General features: G+C 33.1%; 1 protein-coding gene across 3 annotated transcripts; it reads left to right on the top strand.

The window, feature by feature from the left end:
• Positions 1–5,081: 5,081 nt before the first annotated feature.
• On the top strand, positions 5,082–18,708 carry LOC100263264 (uncharacterized). Of its 3 annotated transcripts, none has more exons than XM_002275701.4 (12): positions 5,082–5,382; positions 6,248–6,366; positions 6,448–6,554; positions 6,652–6,739; positions 11,434–12,562; positions 12,648–12,702; positions 12,820–12,901; positions 13,075–13,155; positions 14,598–14,702; positions 14,785–14,834; positions 15,296–15,413; positions 18,415–18,708. In XM_002275701.4, the coding sequence occupies exons 1-12, from the start codon at positions 5,235–5,237 to the stop codon at positions 18,493–18,495; spliced, it is 2,163 nt and encodes a 720-aa protein (XP_002275737.1). In that variant the 5' UTR covers positions 5,082–5,234; the 3' UTR covers positions 18,496–18,708. The 3 variants fall into 3 exon arrangements, with proteins under 3 accessions (XP_002275737.1, XP_019072924.1, XP_019072925.1); XM_019217379.2 differs by having other exon boundaries at positions 5,118–5,382; positions 6,290–6,366; XM_019217380.2 differs by having other exon boundaries at positions 5,270–5,382; positions 6,206–6,366.
• The last annotated feature ends 4,072 nt before the right edge of the window (positions 18,709–22,780 follow it).

Genomic DNA, 22,780 nt, shown 5'->3' with positions numbered 1-22,780 from the left:
TCATGGTAAAAAGTTAAATGAAATTTTCTATCACTAATAATCTAAATAATTTCATTTTACTATTATAATTGCATTTATAATAATAAATAAATAAAATCAAAGTCAACACAAAAATAAAGCTTTTATTCCACATGTTACATGGCATATGATTAATGCTTAGCTTTTTTTTAAAATATGATATAGTTACCAATTTATCTATAAATCCAAAATGTGCTTTTACTCTCTTGTCATATCAAAAAAGTGGCTTTTCAATACCATATTTTAAAAAAATCATTACAAAAGTGACAAGTAAAGAGTGACCATGTGGTCACATAAGCTCTATTTCTCTATTTTCGATAATAATCTTATTTTTTGTAGTTAAACTTTTTTTTTATATCTAATATCATTCTTTATATTTATATCTCATTTCTTCGTACTAAGACTTAATTCTCAACATTTTTATTCAATAATTTAAATTTAATCAAAGACATCAAAAGTTCAAATTAAACAATGTTGATTTGTTGTTTATATGGATTATGGATTATGGATCATGGATTATGAAACTTGTGAAAAGTTTAAGTGAAAAACATAACATAAGAGAATATGGAAATTAGTAGCATATCCAGAAAATAATCTAGCTATTAATTTAAGAGGAGCAAAAATTAAACAAAATGTGTGTAGTTTAGTAATAACGATAATCTATTCAAATCCCCTTATATATATATATATATATATATATATATATATTATTTTTTTTTTTAAAAAAACATGCATTGGATCCACCCCGGATAAAAATTGAAGAAACCAAAATACCCCTAGACATGCATTGGATTCGTCCCTAATGAAAATTCAAAAGACCAAAAACCATAATCATATGTTTGATAGTTTATTTAGTTATTTCTCTTGTTCTTGGATCATTCCAAGATAATTATAGTGAATAATTTGTTATAGTTTTGATGGTAACTTAAATCTTATTATGTTTAATATACTCATTGTTTTACTATGAATGTATAACGAAGTCTTATGGGCTTTGTACTTAAAATAAAAATAGGTTTTGGGCTTGTTATAGTAGGTTATGTTATAATATAAAACCGAATTAATAAGTTTGGACGTTGGGCTTTGAGCTTATTATAGTATATTATTGTATGCTATGGTATTATATAAAGCCAAATTAATTGCCATTGGGCTCAAAATACAAATAATTACACTTTAAAATTCAATTGAGTCTGAGGCCCAAAATAAGTTTTGATGTTGGGCCAAAACTGATTCAGTAAAATCAAACCAAGCTGGCCTTAAAATGTTTGGGTTGGTTCGATTTTTCAACAAAAAATAAAAAATAAAAAATCGAGGTTAATTCGATTCTTTGGCAGACATAGACCGACTTTGTTGGTTCAGTGAGCTTTTCTTCAAATTTTAAACCCGATCAAATTGACCTTATTTGCACCATGGTTGGGATCCAAAGGGGAAGTTTGAAAGAGGGGAGAAAATGAGCATGTGTAATGGGCCTATTTTTGGGCCCCATTGGCCCAAACAGTCATAGGAGAAACTACCATAATTGGTCTTCCACAAATGACGGAACCAGCCCAGCCCAGCCCATAAAATAGTAGCTGTTAATCGATTAAAACTAAAAAATTTGGATAATCAAGAGACATCCAAACGTCTCTTGTGATCCTATAAATAAAAAACTTTATATATATATATATATATATATTTGAAATAAATAATAATAATAATTAAAAAATATTTTAAATAATTAAGATATTAAAAAAACTCAATTGTTATTCATAATACCATTTTTATTAATATAGCATTTTACATTCCTAAACTACCCTCCCTTATTCCTTCCCCCCTCTCTCTCTCATCCCCAATCTCACGTCCCAATTACCATTTTTTTTATTTTTTATTTCCCAACCCCACCTCACATTTTAGAATTTTTTTTCTTTTATTTTTATCTTCCTTTTTATCTCTACCCACCTAACCCCCACCCCACCTAAACTTTGTTTTTTTTTTTTTCTCATTTCTTTTATTTTTTCACACTCAATTTTTTTCATATTCTTCTTATATTTTAAAACAAAATAATTTCTTTAAATAATAAATTATAAAATGATTTTTTCACCAAAAGTATATTATATAAAATGATTTTATGATATTTAATGTTTTAACATGAAATTCATAACTCAAGATTTTTAAATAAAAATTATTATTAAAATTTAAAAATAAACATTATTTAATTCGAATGGTTTTTTAAAAAATGTTTTTTTTTTTTATTGTGTTCAATATGATTTTTTTTGTAACCCAAACAGAAATATTGCATTAGTTAAAATTTGCAAAAAAAAAAAATTAAACATTGAAATTAGTAAAATTGGTGAAAATTGGCAAAAACAGATCTTGTTAAAATTAATAATTTATGTGGCTACTATAATGTTTTCTTACAAAAAATTAGTAATTTAGTAAATATTATAAACAAATAAAATAATTAGAATTTTATATTTATTATAAGCAAAAATTTATGTCATTAAGAATTTTCTAACCATTATAAACAAAAAGTAATTTAGTAACTATTATAAACAATAAAAAAATGTGACTTTTATAATTATTATAAGTAAAAAATTTAGCCCAACCATTGCTGCCCGTGGTCGCCGACTTCCATTCCTGCTCCAAATCCTAACTGCCGCCACCTCCCACGACGCCAGAGCCCCACCCACGTCATCAGAGCCCCGACTAGGTGGACGGTTTTTTTTTAATAAATATATATATTTCTTTATAAAAAAAATTATAAATCTTACCTGAAAATTGTCATCAGATGATTGAATTTTGTAATTCATTATATTTCGTATGTGATTCGCAGTCTTAATCAATTATAATTTAGGTTTAATATATTGAGAGGAGATTAGAGAAAGTTATTTATTAAAAATCGTATATGTGAAAAAAAAATATAACAAAAAAGTGTTACGTTTAATAAAATAGATGTTGCGAATAACAACCCCTAAAAAAGTTTAGTATTTCAAAATTTGAAATTTTTGAAAACATGAAATGGTTATATATATATATATACAACTCTCTTAACTCTTAAAATACAAGTATACAAATTAAGAAGGATGAATAAAAAATAGTAAATTAAAATTTAATCTACAAATCCCACATTTCATAGTAGTTTAAAAACAAAAATAAGAATTTTTTTTTAGTCATAGTAAATGAAACAAAATTTTTTGTTGGGCATTAAATAATATCATCCTTGGCATCTTCTACGGTTCTACTTCTACCCACTCCTGAAGCTCGCCAACTCACACACCCACCAAGACTGTTGAGAGCAATGATAACTTCATCATCAGTCATATTCGTTTTAAACTGAGAGGACACTGAGGCCCGAAAATGGTTGAAATATTGTGCCCCTGATACGGATCAAAAGTCAATGTCTAAAAGTTGATCGAACGTTGTTGATATGGTCGGTTCAATTAAAATGGTGGCATAATTAAAAAATTAAATATATAGAAAAAAAAAGTATAATATAAAAGGAAAAAAAAGTGAGAAGTCTTTGTAATTTAGTGGCCTATAAAAAATGCAACAAAATTAGCACTTACCCAACTGCGCAATGCTCCATAGATGATTCACCTAAACAACTTAATGTCACCTGAATGGATGGATTAATTAATTAATATTATTAGATTAAAGTTTATTAGAGAGAGAGAGTAATATGAAAAAATATTGAATTTTAAAAAACGTAATAATTACTTTTTTTTTCAAAGATTGTAATCAAGTGTCTTTAATCGAGTTCTTAATGATACATGGATTGAGAAAATTTATGAAATTTTGTATTTTATATTTTGAAAGTATATAAATTATGTCATATCAAAATACATTGGGAGAAATGTGTTTTGGACTTTGTTAGGTTCAAAAATTAAAATTTGACTCATAAAAGATATAAAATTGATGAAAATGATATAAAATGTGAAGAGACCAATATACCCCTCAATACCATAATGTTTGACTAATTTTTTTATCTTAATTTTTTTTAATAATCATTTTGAAAGTGTATTATTTTTAGTTATTTTTATATACACAATTTTAAATATATATATATTCCAAGATGTTTTATTTTTAAATAATAATAATAATATATATTTTTTTAGAAAATGATGTATTTTTTTTCAAATCCTAAATTAAATTAAATTTTATTGAGTTTAACAAAATAAATAAAAATTAAATTAATGATTTTCTACATTATTTTTTTTATAGTCAATAAATATCATTTTTTGAAAGATAAAAAATCTATATCATTTTTCTAAATTTTCACAATTCATCTAGGTCTTGTGTTTAAATGAGGAATTTATATGGATCAAAACTTAATTTTTAAGTTTAACTAGGTAAAAAACATAATTGTTCCAAATACATTTAGATATAACATATATAGGTGTTAGAGCCCAAAGAAAAATTAATATTTTTAAAAAATAAAATTTTAACTTTTAAAAAATTGATTAAGATATTTTAACTTTCAAAAAATTAATTCAATAAAATTTTATAAAAAAAAACTAATTTACCTTTACTCAAACCTTTTTAGACTTGGGAAAAATCTAAAATATATGATTCATTTGTAGAGAATAAATAAAAAAACAGTTTTTCATATTTGAGCATTTAAGTATAATTTTTAATTTTGTTTTTAAAAAACATTCTTCAATACTGATCTCAAAACTTCTTTTTTAAAATTGTTTTAGAAAATGTTTTGAAACGTGCTAAAATTATTTTCGAAAAACGTTTTGAAACAGGTGGGGAGCTTTTATAACCCAAACTATACCCATCGTGTTGCTTTATTTCAATTTTAAAAAAAAATTAAAAAAAAAATTTATTTATCATTATCCAAATACGAGAGAGGGGTTGCATCTTTTATCAAATATTTCAGATATAAAATTCAAATTATTACCAAGAATAGAAAATTTTGTACCCTTGCTAAATTGTAGATAACCTGGTCTTAAAAAACAATATTAAAGTGATTGTATGTTTTTGAAGCATGAGAATTAATATTCCGAAATTAAATTAAGTAAAAAACATTTCAAAAATGTTTATTTTTTATTTTAAAAAAATGAAGGGGAGAGGGAGGGGCTTCGGTGGTGCCGTCGGTGTGCTTTATATAAATCGGGTCGTTTCGTCATAAAAGAGAAAAAAAAAAGGGAAAAAAGAGAAAGGGTGGAAAATTTCTCATCATCTACGAACTCTGGACCTTCTCTCTCTACAAATCTCTATCTTTCCAGTCCTCATCAATGGCATCCGAAGAGCAACAGCAGCCGCAGAGAAGAGAGGAACCAGCCGATGAATGCCTGCATAAGACCAAGGTGGTCCAGTTTCTCGGGCGCACCACGCCCATCATTCTTCAGAACGAAAATGGCCCTTGCCCTCTTCTCGCTATCTGTAATCGCCCTTCTCTGTCTTGCATTTCTAGGGTTTCTGATTTCTATTTCTGTTTGTGCAATTCTTGTTTTTTCATTGCTTACTTTCTCAATTTTGGGGATGGTTAATGAGGAAATGCGGGGAAGTGAGGGAGATATGGCCTGTGTGCGCTTTTGATTGTGAGTTGTTTGGGAGATGAGAATCTGTGCACGACTGTGCCCGATAAGGTTTCTTGGCCTAGTTGAGTTGAGTTTTCCAACTTCTTTGGAAATTAGAAGACGAGGAGAAGATAGGTGTACGAGGTTTTTGTTTTGGCTTCTTTTTCGTCTATTTTCTCACTTGCCTAACGGACAAGGAAAATTTTATTTCATTTCTAGGGTTTCTGAATCTTTTACTTTTTCCTCTGTATCGTCTATCCGTGCTTACTCGTTATGAATCATCTCAAGAATGCGAGGAAATGCAAGAAATTATAATTTTGATTTTTAGGTACTTGATTATTTGGGAACCTGGATAACTAGAACCTCCATTCAGCTTAGTCTCATGCCAGTATTTGGCTTGGTTGGATTTTCAATTTTAGGAAACCAAAACAACAGAGAACATAAGAATAAATAAAAAAATTCTTTTGTTTAATCTTTATACCTAGTTTTTCTCAGAAACAAAAGGTAGGAAATCTTTATAAACTTCTTGTTTTTCTGTTCTTATTGGAATCGCATGCTGTGCATCTAGAAATGCTCACTCCACAACATGTATGTATATATATACATTATGCATAAACTTTCACCTTGTCAACACTGTCTAAAGATTTAACCTATTATGTGTCCTCTTTTTGTTTTCTGGGAATTAGAATCAATGCTGTTTTGCTGATGAATGATTGAGTTTGCAATAGGTAATGTTCTTCTGTTAAAAAACAACTTGAACTTGAGTCCAGACATTGCTGAAGTCTCACAACAGAAATTGCTTTCTCTGGTGGCGGAACGGTTAATCGATTCAAACAGTAATATCAATGTAAGATCTGCTTTGTCTTGTCATCTAAATTTGTCGCTAATTGTATATGTTAGTTGAAAACCTCTTTTTATTTGGATGCAGAATAAAGATGCAGGGTATGTTGAAAATCAACAGCAGAACATTTCTGATGCAATTGATCTGCTCCCATGTCTTGCAACTGGAATTGATGTGAATATAAAATTTAGAAGGTTGAAACTTCTGCTTTTTCTTTTTTTCAATTGTTTATTATTATTATTTTGCTATCGTCATGATCATCTTGACCAAAAAGATAAGTGGGGTTTGCAGAATTGGTGACTTCGAGTTCACTCGAGAATGTGCAATCTTTGACCTTCTGGACATTCCACTGTATCATGGTTGGATAGTTGATCCCCAGGTGTGCTCTCAGGAGCTTATTATCTCATTCTTTTAAAGAAGTTTTCTTATTTTGAAACATTAGAGTTTCTTTTTTCTTTTCCTAATTCAGTGTCCTTTAAAGATTGTCTTTTACCATTATTTCATTTCTTGTACTTGATTGGCTTGAACATATTGGAAGGATATCCATTTATCGTGTCTATCACCTATTACAAGTTTATCTCCCTATATATTCAACGTATTAATATGAAGCCTGTGTGATGCTTGGGAGGTAGGCAAAGGGGACTAAAGCTAAAAGTTACATTCTTAACAAAGAACTTTGTGAAAAGCTTAATACAAGTTTGTATCACTTGATACTATGTAATATTTAGTGGCTTTTTTGGAAACCCCCATAAGGTCTTTTGTACCAGGCGTAGGTGCTGGAAGGGAAACTATGATGACAAAGACATTGTCACTTATAAAATATTATGGGCAACCACCCACTTTGTGATCAGCAGATGGTGGCCTTTCTGTAATATATAACTAAATCTATCAACAGAATTTCTATAGATCCTAATTTTTAGCAAACAAATATTACTACATTCTTTATCTGTAATTGCCAAGCAACCCAGCAGAATTCTTAAAATGAAACTTAATATATGTTGAGAAAGAAGAGATGTTTTCTGATAAGATATCTCACAATCCTGAGAATTTAATAAAAAACTCATCATAAAATTGCCAAAACACCAAAAGAGTAAGGCACTGATTGGATGGAATATGTTTTTCTGTGGTAACCGCCTTTTGAAATAGTGAATTGAAAAATGAAAAAATATGTAGAAAGAAAAAGAGAGGTGGTTTTATGTGTTTAGCATCCTCTACTTGTAAGCTTGAATTCCGAATAAAATAGAACATCCAAGATGCAAGCTAAAATTACCTACATTTTCTCCAATATTTCTCTCCATTTACATTTAAACAAAATTATACACAAAGCAATTAAAAGCACTGCTGTAATCCTCCATCACGTGGTCTTGACAACCATCTGGATAGGGATGTTCTGCCAGAAACCCACCAAGGACTTCTCTGTTGCTAATGTTGGCTGGAAATGAAAGAGATGTTCAATCTATCAACTCAGCTGGTAAGACTAAGAAGATGCCATAGTTGCATGTTGAGGATGTTAAGAGTGGATCCAAGATTGTAGGGTAGTGGGTGGGGTTGGAGTGGAAGGTGGATGAGGATAGCCTGAGTTGTACTTGTACAATTAGAAGTTCCAATGCATGAATCACCAATTGGTGATGGGCCTTGGGGTTGAGAGATCAAAGTGAGAAAATGGTAAAGGTGATGAACAAGTAGGTGCTACAATTTGAAATATGAGGCCTTGACCTTGATTTATAGGAAAGAAATTACAGAAGTAGATGGAGGAGAAAATAGGCTTCTTGGCTATGGTTTGTTGGTGTCACACATTGGTCAACTGAAGGGGTAGATGGGATTTGGTCATCTCTGTCTGATTAAGTTGAGAATAAATTGTCTTGTTTTTATCATGCACTGCATGATGCATGTGAATGAATTTTCTGTTCATATATTTTAAAACTTTTAGTACTAATGTTTGTTATCAAAGCATTTAAACATGAGTGTTAAACATCTATTATAAATTTCTTTTCTTTATTATTATTTTTTGTTTCAAATTGAGTGATGATATGAGCACAACAACAGAAAAATGATGGTTATTATTACATGAATCTTTTATACTAGCCATTCTATGAACTGTTAGGCTTGAAGTTGGAGCCTCCCACAAACCCTCCCAACCCTTTTTTTTTTTTGATCAGAAACGAAAAAGATTATATTAATAAAAGAACAAATACAGAAGAGAAAAAAGAGACAAAAGAAAGAGAAAAAAACCAAGGGAAGGATGAGAGGTCCTTCCTACACAAGAACCAAGGAAAACACCCAACAATAGAAAACTAAAAACAAAAGAAAACCCAACAAACTTCAAACTCTTGAAACGCAAACCCCAATCCAATTGATTTGTAGAATGCTTAGAGGAACTCCTCTAAAAGCTTCAGTACAAGAAGCCCATAGAGAAGAGTAAAACCGAATCAAATCCCAGACCACCTCTTCCGTTCTCTCTTTATCCTCAAAGATTCTATTATTCCTTTCTTGCCACACCATCCAAATCAAAGTAAGGCAAGCAATTTGCCAAAGAATCTTGTCTCTTACTGAGTTCCCCAAGCCTTTAAAGGAAATAACCAACATATCCTCAATGCTCCTTGGAGGAACCCAAATCACACCTACTAGATTGAACAACCTGTGCCAAAGTCCAATGGTGACGGGACAATGCCCTTTACCGCTGAGTCAGGCTTTAATGACATACACGTACACACAAACACACACATTTGAACCAAACAAAGTCGAAATGAAGCATCTTACCTAAAAAGGAGAACAAGCTACACTAAGAGTACAAAACCATGATTCTGATAGAGCTTCAATAATTTATGAAAAGTTTCATTGGCTCATATGGAGCTGGGAATATTAGGGTTTCTTTTGCTTTAGTGTCCCCATGATCAATTTATTTCATACTGAGGATTGTACATACCTACATCAAACTTCTAACAATTTTTGCCCCAAATTCTTTCTGTGATGATTTTTTCAAGATTCAGTTTTTTGGGTAAGATGGTGCCATTTAAGTGCCTACACTTCATTGCTCTCTAGATGGGCATTTTGCTTATGGCTTATTATTACTTCATTTTTAGTGTATGTTGTAGTTTCCATTACACTCTATTCAAAGAAGATGAGCATTATCTAGGGTTTTAGGATGCATAGTGGTCATTCTCCCAACCACCTATTTAGCCCTTCCTTTGGGAGACAATTTTAGGTCCTCTAGGATTTGGGATGGGGTGGAGGGAAAATTCCAAAGAAGGTTGTGGAATAGACTGTACTTGTCAAAAGGAAGAAGGCAAATTATGATAAAAAGCACTTTGTCCAACTTGTTGATTTACTTAATGTCTCTTTTTGTCTTTTCCCAAAGAGGGTAGTTATTAAATTGGAAAAGATTCAAAGATATTTTCTTTAGGGAGGGGGACCTTTGGAACTTAAACAACATCTGGTGAATTGCTCTATAGTTTACATGGACAAGCAAAAAAAAAGGGTTAGGCGTAAGAAATTTATCCATCTTTAATGAGGCTCTTTTGGGAACAAGTAATTGTAGGGAAGTATGGGCAAGAAGAAGGGAGTTGGTGTTCTAAAGAGGTGAGAGAGGGTTATGAAGAGGGGGTGTGGAGGATCAAGGGTGGTTGGAGGCTTTCAAGGGTAGAACAAGTTTTAAGGTGAGTTTCAAGAACAGGTTGGAGTTTTGGAAAGATAGGTGGTGTGGGGACACTTCTTTAAGGGAGACTTTCCCAAAGCTCTAATCTATAGCCTCTTTAAAAATTGATTGGATAGCTGATGTATGACACAGTGGTAGTTGGAGCCCTAGGTTTATAAGACAATTGCATGATTGGGAATTGTAGGAGGTAGACGTACTTTTTAGGAGGTTGCATGAGCATTCCATTAGTATGAATACTAAAGATAGCTTGGTGTAGTTTACGAAGACTAACAACTCTTTAGTTAGGTCCTCCTATTTCTCCTTATCAAATAGGAGGGTGGAGCGGTTTCCTTATGGTGCAGTATAAAATTCCTAGGTGTCATCAAGAATTAGCTTCTTTGCTTGGGAAGTAACATTGGGTAAGATTTTTGCCCTAGATGTTTAGGCCATTTGGAGTGAGAGAAACAAGAAAGAAGAGGAAAAAGACTTAGAAGGCTACTTCGTTGTGTGTGTTTTGGACCATTTGGAGGTAGAGAAATAAGAGAGCATTTGAAAATTGTGAAATTATGGACTAGGCAATTAAACATTCCTTCTCGTATCTCTTCTGAGATTAGGTCAGAGTGGCTATTGAGGATTGTTTCTTGTCCTTGTTAGACTTTGTGGTTTGGTTAGGCTAGGCTTGATGTAAGGTGTGGTTGCTGGTTTTTGTGCCTTTGCACTGTTCTTTTTTTTTTTTTTTCCTGCCTTTTGGCTTTTTCTTTGTATACATTGTGTATGCCTTCACACTTTTTCTTTCGTTGATAATACAATCTTTACTTACCTATCAAAATAAATTATACTTCAGTTTTATCTACATGTACACCTTGCAATCATGATAATTCTTTTTCTTTAAAATCTTAGATGTCTCATTTTTTGAAGCATGCTAGTTGGATGTTGGAAAAAAAAATATATCAGATGCTGCTTATCAGGGTGTCCAATTGGTTAGGGCAAATGCTGAGATGTGTGGTAGAGGCGCATAGTCCTAGGTTTGATGCCTACCATTGGTTGAATAATTTAGATTTATACACTGTGTGTACTTTGGTGCGCCCCTTTTTGGTGCTTTAATACCATTTTCATTTACCTATAAAAAAAGGAAAATGGCTGAATGCCATGGATTACTAGTTTTGGTTATGGTTGGCAAGGTCAGCACCCCAAGGTTTGGGCCCCCATGGAGAGTCCGAAGGGCTCAGCCATGAAAAGTTTCTCGGTTATTAAAAAGAAGAAGAAGAAGAAGAAGAAGATCAGATGCTACCAGCAGAATGACTGTTTTCTTGCCTGGGGCCACTTTGCTGCTTAGAATGTGGTTGATGCAAAATATCTTGACTAGGTTTCAAGCATATACTAGTGTTTCTATATGACATTCGGATTGATGATTGATTCTTCTTGTGCATGTGTACCAGGATTCTGAAACTGCTAATGCAATTGGGTCAAAGTCCTATAATGCTCTCGTGGGGGAGCTTGTTGCCCTGGATTCAAGAAATATGGAGGGTGAGCCTAAGAGTACTCCTGAAGAAGACTGTATCGATTTTGCTGCTGCTACAACTGCCACTTTAGGAGTTCCTTCTCCATCCCTTTCAAGAGCTAGATCTTTTGAGGATTCTCCACATTCTATCTCTGATAACCAGACAGTAAGAAAAGGAGACCTTCAAGAAGAAGCGGAGCTGTCGAGAATTTTGAAACTGTCTGAGGCTGAATTGTCAACTACAGTGGATGATTCTCTTATAGTTAATGCTATTGGAGGGATTTCTATCCATTCAGATTCTGTTGTAGTTAATACTAATGGAGAGATATCTGTCAGTTCAGGTGCAAGTTCATACCCCAATAAGTGTATGCCTGTGCCACTTGTGGAGACACTAGAGGTGCACACTGGTGGTACAGACCAAAATTTTCATCAACAAGAAGCAGCCATATCAGATGACTACAATGCCTTAAGCAGGGATGAGAATAATCTGCCATCTTCCCAAACTACTCCTGCAGAAGGGGTTTGTTCATTGTCAAATACTGATGGGGGAAGTCACATCAATCAGCCAGCTTCTGAAGAATCTAGAATGCATTTTCCAAGTGATGATGTGGTTGATAAGACTAATGGTGAAAACTTGGTCCAGAATGAAAATGCACCTTCCCCTTCTACCAGGAGAGATCCTATATCTGCAGATGAGAGCAGTGTGGTTATTTTAGGAGGGGATGAAAAAATTCAGAAACAATTCACTTCTACAGCCAATGTTCATGAGCAAACTGATAATCAAAGTGCTTGTGGCACAACAGAAGCTTCTGGTTTATCTACTACTAACACAGATTTGTCTGGTGGTAGAAGACTGAATGTAGTTGTGTCAGCAGATTTTACGCCAAGTGTTGATGATGGTGAACCCATATATGAAGGAGAGGAGTGCATATTGGATTCAAATACAACAATTTATGAAGACCGAGAGCCCATGTATGAAGGTGAGGTGGTTCTAGCGGAACAAGCCGACAAAGACTCTGTGGATTCTTGTAATATAGGTTTCAAGGATGAACTCACTCCACTACAAGGTAAGTGGTGTTCCTTATTGGATAAATTGATGTAGATGTTCTTAAAGTTTATTAAAACTATGAACCTTCATTTTATTCACTACAGGGGAACTGGTCAGGAACTTTTTGAAGAACAATGCTAATCAATTGACCGTTTATGGGTGTGTTGATTTCTTGCTTTAGCAGTTCTGATCCTATCATCTATGTGTTCTTCTATGCTGGGTATAGGAGATTCTTATGTTATTGTTCTTCATATATTTATATTTTTTTTTTTGCAGCCTCTTTTGCTTACGAGATAACTTGAAAGAACGCGAGCTTTGTGTTTTTTTCCGTAATAATCACTTCAGCACCATGTTTAAGGTCAAGTCCAGGCTAGAATTTTTTTTCTTTTCCTATGGTCTAATCAGTGGCTGATCAGCTGCCAACTACTCCAGCAGCAGTTGAAAAATTAAATAAAACAACTCCAAGACTTTAGATCCTATACTTTTAAATATCTTTTGAAGGATAATTACTCAATCTCATCTAATCTGCAGCTAGATGGTGACCTGTATCTTCTGGCTACAGACCAAGGTTACATAAATCAGCCTGATTTGGTATGGGAAAAACTAAATGAGGTAAGATCATTCACTCGTTAATATTTTTTAGCTGGTGGCATGTGAATCATTAGTTTCTTGAATCTTTGGTTTGGGTCACTAATCCAGTCCTAGTTGAAAGAAAACTTAAGTTTCTCTTTTAACAATCTGCATTTCGCTAATTGTTAATAGAAAATGCCCAAATTTTTTAGTTAAGAAATAGCTAAATTGTCATCTCTTGGTGGGCTTTCTGAAAGTACATTTTGAAAAGAAAAGGAAGCAATCAAATAATTTTTTTTTCTTGCATATTTTTTTGGGTGAAAAAACAGTATTATGAAGAAAGCATATTCATTTATGTTGCTGACATGCTGAGGTGGTGATGGTGTTAGGGGGCATTGGACCCCCCCTAAAGCATTTTTGTTGTTTGAAACATTGATCTTTTCACCTTTTTTCCTTTGTTGCTTCCACATAGTATTGAAATACTAATCAAACAGTATCTCACAAAGGATTTTATTTTCAAAATTTTAGAACCTTTCAAAATTTTATCAAAAACAAAAAATGTATTAAATATATACAAAAGAAGGATGAGGAATCCTCCCTTAAATTCAACGAACTCATCAAAACGTATGTTTAAAGCATGAGGGGAGCCTTGTCCTGGTTTGAGGAGATGTAAATTTTGTTTTTCTTATATGGGACTAAAACCATGTTCTATGGGTATCCTTGTATAGTGGAGGAGTTTAGACCTTTTTGTTAAGGGTTTTATGATTGTGGGGATGATTTCTCATCCTTCCCATACCTTTTATTAACAATTAATACATCTTTGGTTTTTGATTAAAATATATATATATATATATATATATATGTTTAAAGCCTTTAAACTACTGAGAGTGTGTTTGACAATGTTTCTCTTGTAAGTGTTTTTAGTGGAAGTGTTTTCTCTAAAAGTGTTTTTGGAAGAATCACCTATCAAGTGTTTCTCCAAGAAGCAATACAAGCGTTTTTCAACTTTTTAAAAGCATGTTCTAATTTTTTCCAAATGTGTGATTTTTCTTCAAAAACACTGTTAAGCAAACTTTAAGTAGACCTATACATCAGTAAAGTAGTACCACTTGGGAATATTCAAAAAACAACTCATTGCTCCAATATTGGAAAGGAGATTTCAGTTTGCATAATCATGGGCTTTTTCAAAGTCAACTTACAAACCATCCATCTTCTTGGACTCATCAATTTGGAAGCTATTGCTTCATTGGCCATGAAAGCTGCACCCCAAATTTTTCTGCCTTCCTTAAAGGCATTCTAAGCCTCCAGCGCTACTTTCTTCAATTTGTCATGCAACGCTTCTGTCAAAATTTTATACAGACCCCTAACCATGCTAATGGGCATTTTCTTTAATTTCCTAATTCAAGTAGATTGATATGTTGTTTTATCTAGGGGTGCCACATTTAGGATTTGATATTCCAATTTTGATTCTCCATGCTTTTCAGGTTAATGGGGACAGTGTGTTTATGACCAGTAACTTTAAGGAGTTCAAGGTGGAAAGTCACAGCAGCGGCACTTGGGATGAACAAAATGCTATGGCCAGTACTGCAGTATGTATTTCTTTTTTATCTACAATATTTGAATCTGTCATTAATGGCTACCACAAAACTAATTAACATTCTTATGCCTCAGGACTATTTGGCTAGCATTGATAATTCGGCACAAGGGGCCTCGGATTTGAAGTAATTATTCTAACCCTGTGCATATATTGATCTCTCAATCTTTAGTTTGATAGAAGACCTTTAGTGATAACTACACTTTATTTGAATGGTTTGATTGCATTCTTGTGGTACTTTTAACTTCTAGACCACGTGAGTTGCTTTACTTTATGCTTTCATCAATCTCTTTGCACTGTTTGTATTTCTTTCTTCTGTGGCAATGAATTTGTACTCACAACAAAGTTTTTAATCTTGGTTTTAGCATATATGGAAGTTTGATGGGGGGGAATATGTCTGAAGTTCCTAGATCACAAGTTATCCTAATATATTGCAATTCAATTTCTTGTGCTTTATGGAACTTCCCTTAAGAAAAGTTGTCAGATATCGTATTATCCAATTTTCTTTTAGAGAGAGATTCTATTTCTTGCTTGGAAATTTGCCTGTTGAGCTGTAATTCATAATTGTACTGTATATCATTATGGCAGTTCTGATCTGCAACTGGCAATAGCTCTGCAACAGCAGGAGTTTGAGCAACAGCCACAACGTCAGAATATGCAGCAACCATCTAGTAGTGGAAATTCAAGGCTGATCACTGGTCCTCAGGTAGACACTAAAAATTTTGCTTAACTACCAATGCTTCCCTTCCTCTGTAGACATGCACAGAGACACATTCTCTCACTCTTGAGACCTTTGAATAATTTCCACTTTTCTCACTTGACTTAATGTAGTGCCATGCCTGGATTTTTGGTGTCTGAGTTTTTTTACTCGAGACTATTTGTTAAGTGCTTTCTGCTAGTTGTTTGGGTAACATTGGTTTGTCAGGCCAACCTGAATGAACCTGTACATTTGAGCTAATGTCTCAAATATAATATTTGAAATTTGTTAATTTATAGGAAATGTTAGATTTAACATGTTCATTTAGATCATTATAAATGTTATTTTGATTAATGCTCTCTGCTTAATCGGGGTCCATTATGAAACAGATTTCTCATTGTAGGCACCATAATTTCTTTTTATTGTACAGCATTAAAGGAGGTAAGGAAAACAAACATAATTTCTAGCATTTGTTCTAGGCCTTAAGACACTAATAAGACAACTCATCCGGTCTGGTTGAAATAGAATTTGGTTGATCTTGTTTGTAGTGGTTACCCTTTTTCTCAGCTGATATGTGGAGAATGTTACCTTTTTCTTTGGTTCTGAAAACTTTGATTACTTTGGTTCATTGCTTATCAAGAATACTCCCTAGACTCTGCCTATATACCTACTGCTTCCAACCTGTTTGCTGAAGAGACTGCCTGTACCTTGGTGAGATTCTTCATAAAGAGAAAATCCTGAACACCACTAGAAGTACTGCTCTTACCTGAGCTCGAGCTAGTTGGTTTACAAGGGCTGCAGCATGAGCATTCTCAGATTGAGAAATCTCAACCTGATCTAAGGTTGGGTTGACTTAGGTTGAGGCTTTGCCAGCCAGACCTCAACCCAATTTACCATATGCATAATAATCATTTATACATTTTTTATGTTATATGACTATATTTTAGGTGCCATACATTAATGTTTCTTTGTGAATGCAAATAAAAAAAAAAAGAAATCGTGATGATTTAGGTATGATAATTAACACTTTTACTAGAGATAGGTTGATATTATCTTTATTTATATCTCATTAAATACTTGATCTAAAAAAACAAAGCTGATAAACTAAAATATGAAGCTAGGCATGAACCAATCTCACAAGTAATGATTATTATTATTGTTATTATTATTAATAGTAATGATAATAATAAACATTATAATAGTAAAACCTATAATATTGCTGATCTAAAAAAAACCTATAACAGTGCTAATCTAACCAAACCCCGTACTGTCTACAATGTCCAAGAAGGGCAACAAATGATAGCTAACATACCAGCTTGACCACTTAAGTAAAGAATTGAGAACCATACCTTTCAGCTCTATGCAGACCTTTCCAGTTACAGATATAATAGGAAACCTTGTTTCTTTTTTCTACCAGTTTCTTTGAAATTGTGATGATATTAACTGTATATTTGTTGGAAGTTTTTATGTTGTTCTGTGGCTTACTTTAATTTATGTTTTATAAAAAAGCATGATTTTGTAAAAAATTTGGTTCTTTGTGTAGTACTTAACGGATTATGCAATTAATGGAGTAATCAATAATGTAAATCTAAACAAAGAATGAATTATTTCTCCAATCCAAGCAACCCAAAGAACCTGCCCCAAATCCAAACAAACCGACTTCAGGTTGAAAATCTGACTTAAGCTGAGGTTGGACTGGTCTTGAGTTAGCTTTTGGGCCCACTTAACTTATCCAAGTTGCAACTCACTGAACCTCTTTCTTCTATGTTCTAATAAATTGTTGTCTTTAATTGACAAAATGATATTGTTGCATATCCTTTCTCTTTGATATGAAAAATGTATTCAAACACTAATACTCTTATAATAATAAATAGGACTTAGCCATGGATAAGCTAGAACAAGCACTGTTTTGGAACACCTAAGTGAAGCACTTGGCTTGATGGCTGGGAATGCACTAGGATGGTCATTATTGTATCAGAGTTCTCTCTCTCTCCCCTCCTGCTCGCTCCCCCCCCCCCCCCCCCCCCAAAAGAAAAAAAATACATGTAGATGAAAAAATAAAGTATGCAGAAAAAGCTAATTTTATTTTTGGACACCTCATGAAAAATGAAATCATTTCATTTGTTTCACACAATATTCTGCTGCATCTGCATTGTTGGATTCTTGTTGTAATATGAAATTTTCGTATTTGCATCCTTTCTCAATTTTACTTGAGTTGTCATTCATTATTTGTTTTTGCTTCTGCGTTATAGAGAAATAGGTATGGTAATGATCAATTTTCTTGATTTCTAAATTTAACTATAGAAATGAGATGTTTCATGTCTCAGGATAGGCAATTTGGATAATTGGTATTAGCGGACTGTAATTTGATTTTACTGAGAGTTGAAACCAATGCACATATGAATGTCAAATAGGTTAGGATTTAGAGTATTAATATGAAATTTACCTTCTAAAACATATTTTGCATAAAAACCCAAGGTCTAAATGACTTGGGACACTTGTCCGCTTATTCAACATTTAGTGTTTCTTTTCTGATCCTCAGTTGAGATTTTTGGTTATGAATTTATATATGATTGATGGTTACCCCACACCAAAAAAAGAATTGCTTCTGCTTCAAATAAACCAAGTTATAAATTTATATATGATTGATTTTTGTCTGAAGAATTTATAAAGAAATAGATCCTCAAGACCGGAGTGTAGGTGTCTGAGTTGTTTTCAAGTGCCAGAAAGGTCATCCATGTAGCTGTTTCAAAATAAGTGGGGGTTTGTTGGGTTGGGTTATTGGGGCATCTCTTTGTCATAGTAAATTGGAAATCGTCCTTTCAAGCACGGAGCAATAAAGTTAAATTACATCAACAAAGTCTCTTGCTTGTGCATGTTTCACGGTGCAGCCAAATTGCCACAAATATTATTAATGCAGTGCTAGTGCTGCAATTTTCATCAATTCTCTTCAGCAATCAATCTGAATGTGAATGTTGTGCTTGGTTACTAAATTGATGATATTTTGCAGGCGCCAAGAACCAGTGGCAGAAACTCCTCATCTGCAAGGCATGATGCAAAATCTTCAAAAGAAAAGTGTATTGTGATGTGACGTCCGCATGCCAAGGAGTTGGAAATTTGTACTGTAAATGGTGTGAATGTCTTGCCTCTCCATTGCATCCCTAGACAACAATTTAACCCTTGGGTTTTTTTTCTTTTTTCTTTTTAACCTCATGTGATTTCTGATCTTGTTTGTAAATAAAGAAAAATATATAGTCCCACATTGGATAGGCCCTGCAATCCTATGCCCTTTTTCTTTTCTTCCTTTTTTTTCCTCGTATAATTGGCTTTTGTACTTTTTCGGGAATTATAGGTAGATGTAATCAAGCCCCCTCGTTCATTTACCGTGTAGGGTTGGGTGGTGGGAAATACGGTTTTACTTATTTGAGGCCTTGGTAGGGTACAGTGGAGGACCACCTAGCCCATGTTGTCCCTCCCCACTTGCCCCTATCCATACAACACCATCCTCCCAAGTGATAATCAAAAGGAAATAGGGATGATTCTTTCTATGACTATGCCCCCACAATTGAACTGAAAATTTATTGGGTAATTACATGTGTGATGTTGATATGGCATAACAATTTGACCACAGGGTATCAATGAGAGAGTATCTGATCGGTTGTTGTCCCCTTCATCTTTAAGCGAAGTAATGTATTAATTTCATAGGGCTCCAACTCTGTCTGCATCCAAAGCAGTTGAGCCTTAATTCTTGTTGAGAGGTAGCAAGTGTTAAAAGATGTGCGTTGTCACTGTAAGTTAGGTTAAATAGAGGGTTGTGGTGTACCGATTCTAGGGAAATAAAGAGAAATTAACAGGAATTGGTTATGGGGTCGCATTTATTTGGTTTCGAACCAGATGGTGATGGCGACGGTGTTACTGATTTGGGGAATTTTGTTTTATTTTAATCTTTCCCAAACAGCTCAGGGTGGATGATAGATTCTCAATTCTGCACACAGAGTACACATCTGAAATCTGTCTTGCGTAGTAAATGGCCCATGTACCCCCAACTGCGGTGTACCCAGAAATGTAATGAACAGAGCTACGTTCTTGGGTTCCGAAACCATGGCCTCCTCGTTGTGCAATTTACTCCAAATAAATTCACATGTGTGGCTCGGTTTTTAGCTTTTTAGACTCTTGACTCGTATCTCTCTCTATCTCTGTCTCGCTGAGTGAGCCTGTGTTATAAGAGACTGGGCGTTCAATCCCGAGGTAAAATGGCCTAACAATGAAAAAGCAAGAGGGGGAGGACTCCTAAAGTCATCATGTCCTCCCACAGTTGGGTGTTTCGTGAACTTTTGGTCATTCAGTCGTACAGTTAAACAAGGGCTACAGCCCCCCCTACACTCTCCAATCAAAATATCAAATTCACCTTCCTTGTGGGGTCTCCATCTAACCTTAGCTGAACATTCTAACACACGTTGGACTTCTGACTATCCACCACCGACAGGGGACAATTACCCTTTTTTTTCTTTTTCTTTTTAATTATTTGATGTTTCATTATTGCCTTTTATTACAATTAATGACAGAGCACCAGATAAGACGAGTCATAATAGAGGCGGAGAGTGGAAAAAACTAAAAGGGAAAAATTATAGAAGATTATATATACATTATATGAATTGGATAATATTTTTGTATTTTGAAACAAATGAAGAGTGATGCAGAGACGGATTGAGATTTGGGTCTTGATTTGATATTGAAGGCGGAGAGACGGGGAGAGGGATATAGAAGAGAAAAGAAAAAGAAAGGGGGAAAAAAAAAACAAGAAGGAAAAAGAGCGGAGGATACGTTGGGGAATGGAGAAAGGGACAAGACCGCAACATTTGTGAATTGGGACCACTTCCACCTTTCTCTCTTTCTTATATCTGTTGTCTTGGGAGGGGACCACTCTACACATGTCACAATCTTAGGACTGTGAATACGACAAATCTACAGCTGTGATGGTGACCCCACTACCCACCACCACCACCTCTTCCTCCTCCTCCTCCACCACCACCTCCCCCTCAGTCTCCACTTCTCTTGCTTCTTCCCTGATTTCCAAGTTTTAATTAATCTCCAATGATTGAATAATCCCACATCATACCCATCATGCTAACATGATAAGAAAGAAAGACAATGTTGGTGAGAACGAGGGTAAGAAATATAAGAATAACACCTTTTCATATTCATTCTCACCATCCTCCAATCGAACAATTGTTCTGTTCTTCCCGCATTATAATACTTCATCATCTCTGGGTATCAATATTTTTCCTAATCTAACGGAGCGGACGGTTGTGATTTTGTTTTCATATTCCTACTCTATACCGCCAACCACATTGGATTTTCAAAAGTCTCAATAATTAATACCTTATCAATATGATATAAAATTAATGCAAATTTACCAAATTAAAGAAAAAACCAATGAAGTAAATGGGATATAATTGTCCCATGCTTCATCCCCTTTCACTTTTTTTTTTTTTTTTGGTCTCTCTTTATTTCACTTCCCTAAGTGTACTTTTGGGTTTGTCCTCTCACTTTTTGTAGCCCATAATGCAAATTCATGAAAAAAAAAAAAAAAAAATTTAAATGTGGGATTTCGTAATTCAATCATTATGGGTTGTAACATACAAAATTGAGTACCTAAAATTGTTATTAGGTCATCATCTTGGTGCCAAAATGTCAATGGAATCCATGTCATTTCACATTCATTTTTAATTAAAAAATATTAGACTTTTGATTTTTCCCCTTTTTTTTCTCGACCTTATCTATAGTATTTAATTATTGTTACAAGCTGTCATAATAAATTAAATAAAAATTTAGTGTTGGTATTGTACGAATCAAATTCTTGTTTTCTTGTGATCTCCAAGTTGAGCTCAATTATGAGGTTTATAGTCTACGCCCAACCTCCACGGCTCCACCTCACCTACAATTGAACAATTTAAGCTTGCCCTCATTTATAAACTCCACCTTTTCTTACTCCTATTTATTTGAATTTTAAATTCTTTCATCCTTGCAAGTACATTTGTCTATATACCAAAAAATAATAATATTTATTCTTTGAAAATATCTTGTTTCAAAGATGCCGCTTTAAAAAATTCAAGTTTTAGTTGGGTATTTTTTCAAAACAAATTTTTAAAAATATGGTAAAACATATATACATATATTAAGAATTAATGAAAATAATTTCTACTTATTTTTTATTTTATTTTATTTTACTTATATAAGAATATTTTATTAAAATTTTGACATTTTTATTTTTTGTATTCCAAAAAAAAATATTTAAGACTAAGACATGACTTTAAAAAGTAACCACCAAAACTTTTAAGTTGGAGTGTGTGTTATATAAAAACCGGTAAATGACATGAAATAGTATTTATTTATTTATGGATAATTACTTGAAAGAGAAGGCAAGAGAAAAATTGCACTAATTTGAGAAAAACATTACCTTAGCCTCCAAACACATCCATATTGAACCTGTTCTTTTCCTTGCTTACAACGTAACATTTCCACTTCAAACAAAAGGAACTCAAAAATATAAAAATATATATATATTTCCACCGTCTCTTGCTTAACCCCAAATTTAGCCCAAGTATATATATAATTTTTTGTTACAAAAAAAGGAAAATGATGAATTATGGACACATCGATTTTCTTCTTTTAAGTAAATGTAATATATATGCGATATTCCGATAGTGGAGAAAATTCCTAATATTATATAAGTATATATTCTTTTAACTATATATACACGTTTTAAAGTCAAAAGTTTAAAACATATAATATCTATACGATTCAATATGGGTCGTTATATAACAATATCAAAATTAGGTTTTGGATTTTAGTGTGAAAATTCATTTGAGCTCGTGAGAGGTATTTGTCTATTTGACTCTATAATTCCGTAAGACATATGATATTTTATATCGAATAGAAAAAAAAGTTTTTAACACTATATATGTACGAATAATTCTTAATAATATAAATATATTTTAAAGTTGTGAGAAATATATTTTTAGGACTTTGAAAGAGTAGTATTTATAATGTAAGTATTTATAACAAAATTAATGATTAATTAAAGAGTGCCAGCAAGCAAATATTTGTTTGAATATAAATAAAAAAATAAAAAAATATACAAAAATACGAATGAGTGGGTGGTGAGTCATTTTGGAGAGGTAACAACCAGATGAGAGTAAATTTCAAAATCCAAAGAAAAGGGGAAATAAAAACGAGAAAAACGTAGAAAAGAGACTAAACTGAAAAAGCAAACACCACCCAAATTGACTATGGGGAGACGGTACAGTGACAGCTCAACCCTCGGCCGACTTTCTTAAATTGCAATACATAACCACCCTCATTTTGGTTGGAGC

The sequence above is a fragment of the Vitis vinifera genome, chromosome 2, assembly GCF_030704535.1.
Source record: "Vitis vinifera cultivar Pinot Noir 40024 chromosome 2, ASM3070453v1".
NCBI classification, from domain to species: domain Eukaryota; kingdom Viridiplantae; phylum Streptophyta; class Magnoliopsida; order Vitales; family Vitaceae; genus Vitis; species Vitis vinifera.
Note: the sequence above shows the minus strand (reverse complement) of the source record. Positions and strands in the feature narration are given on the sequence as shown.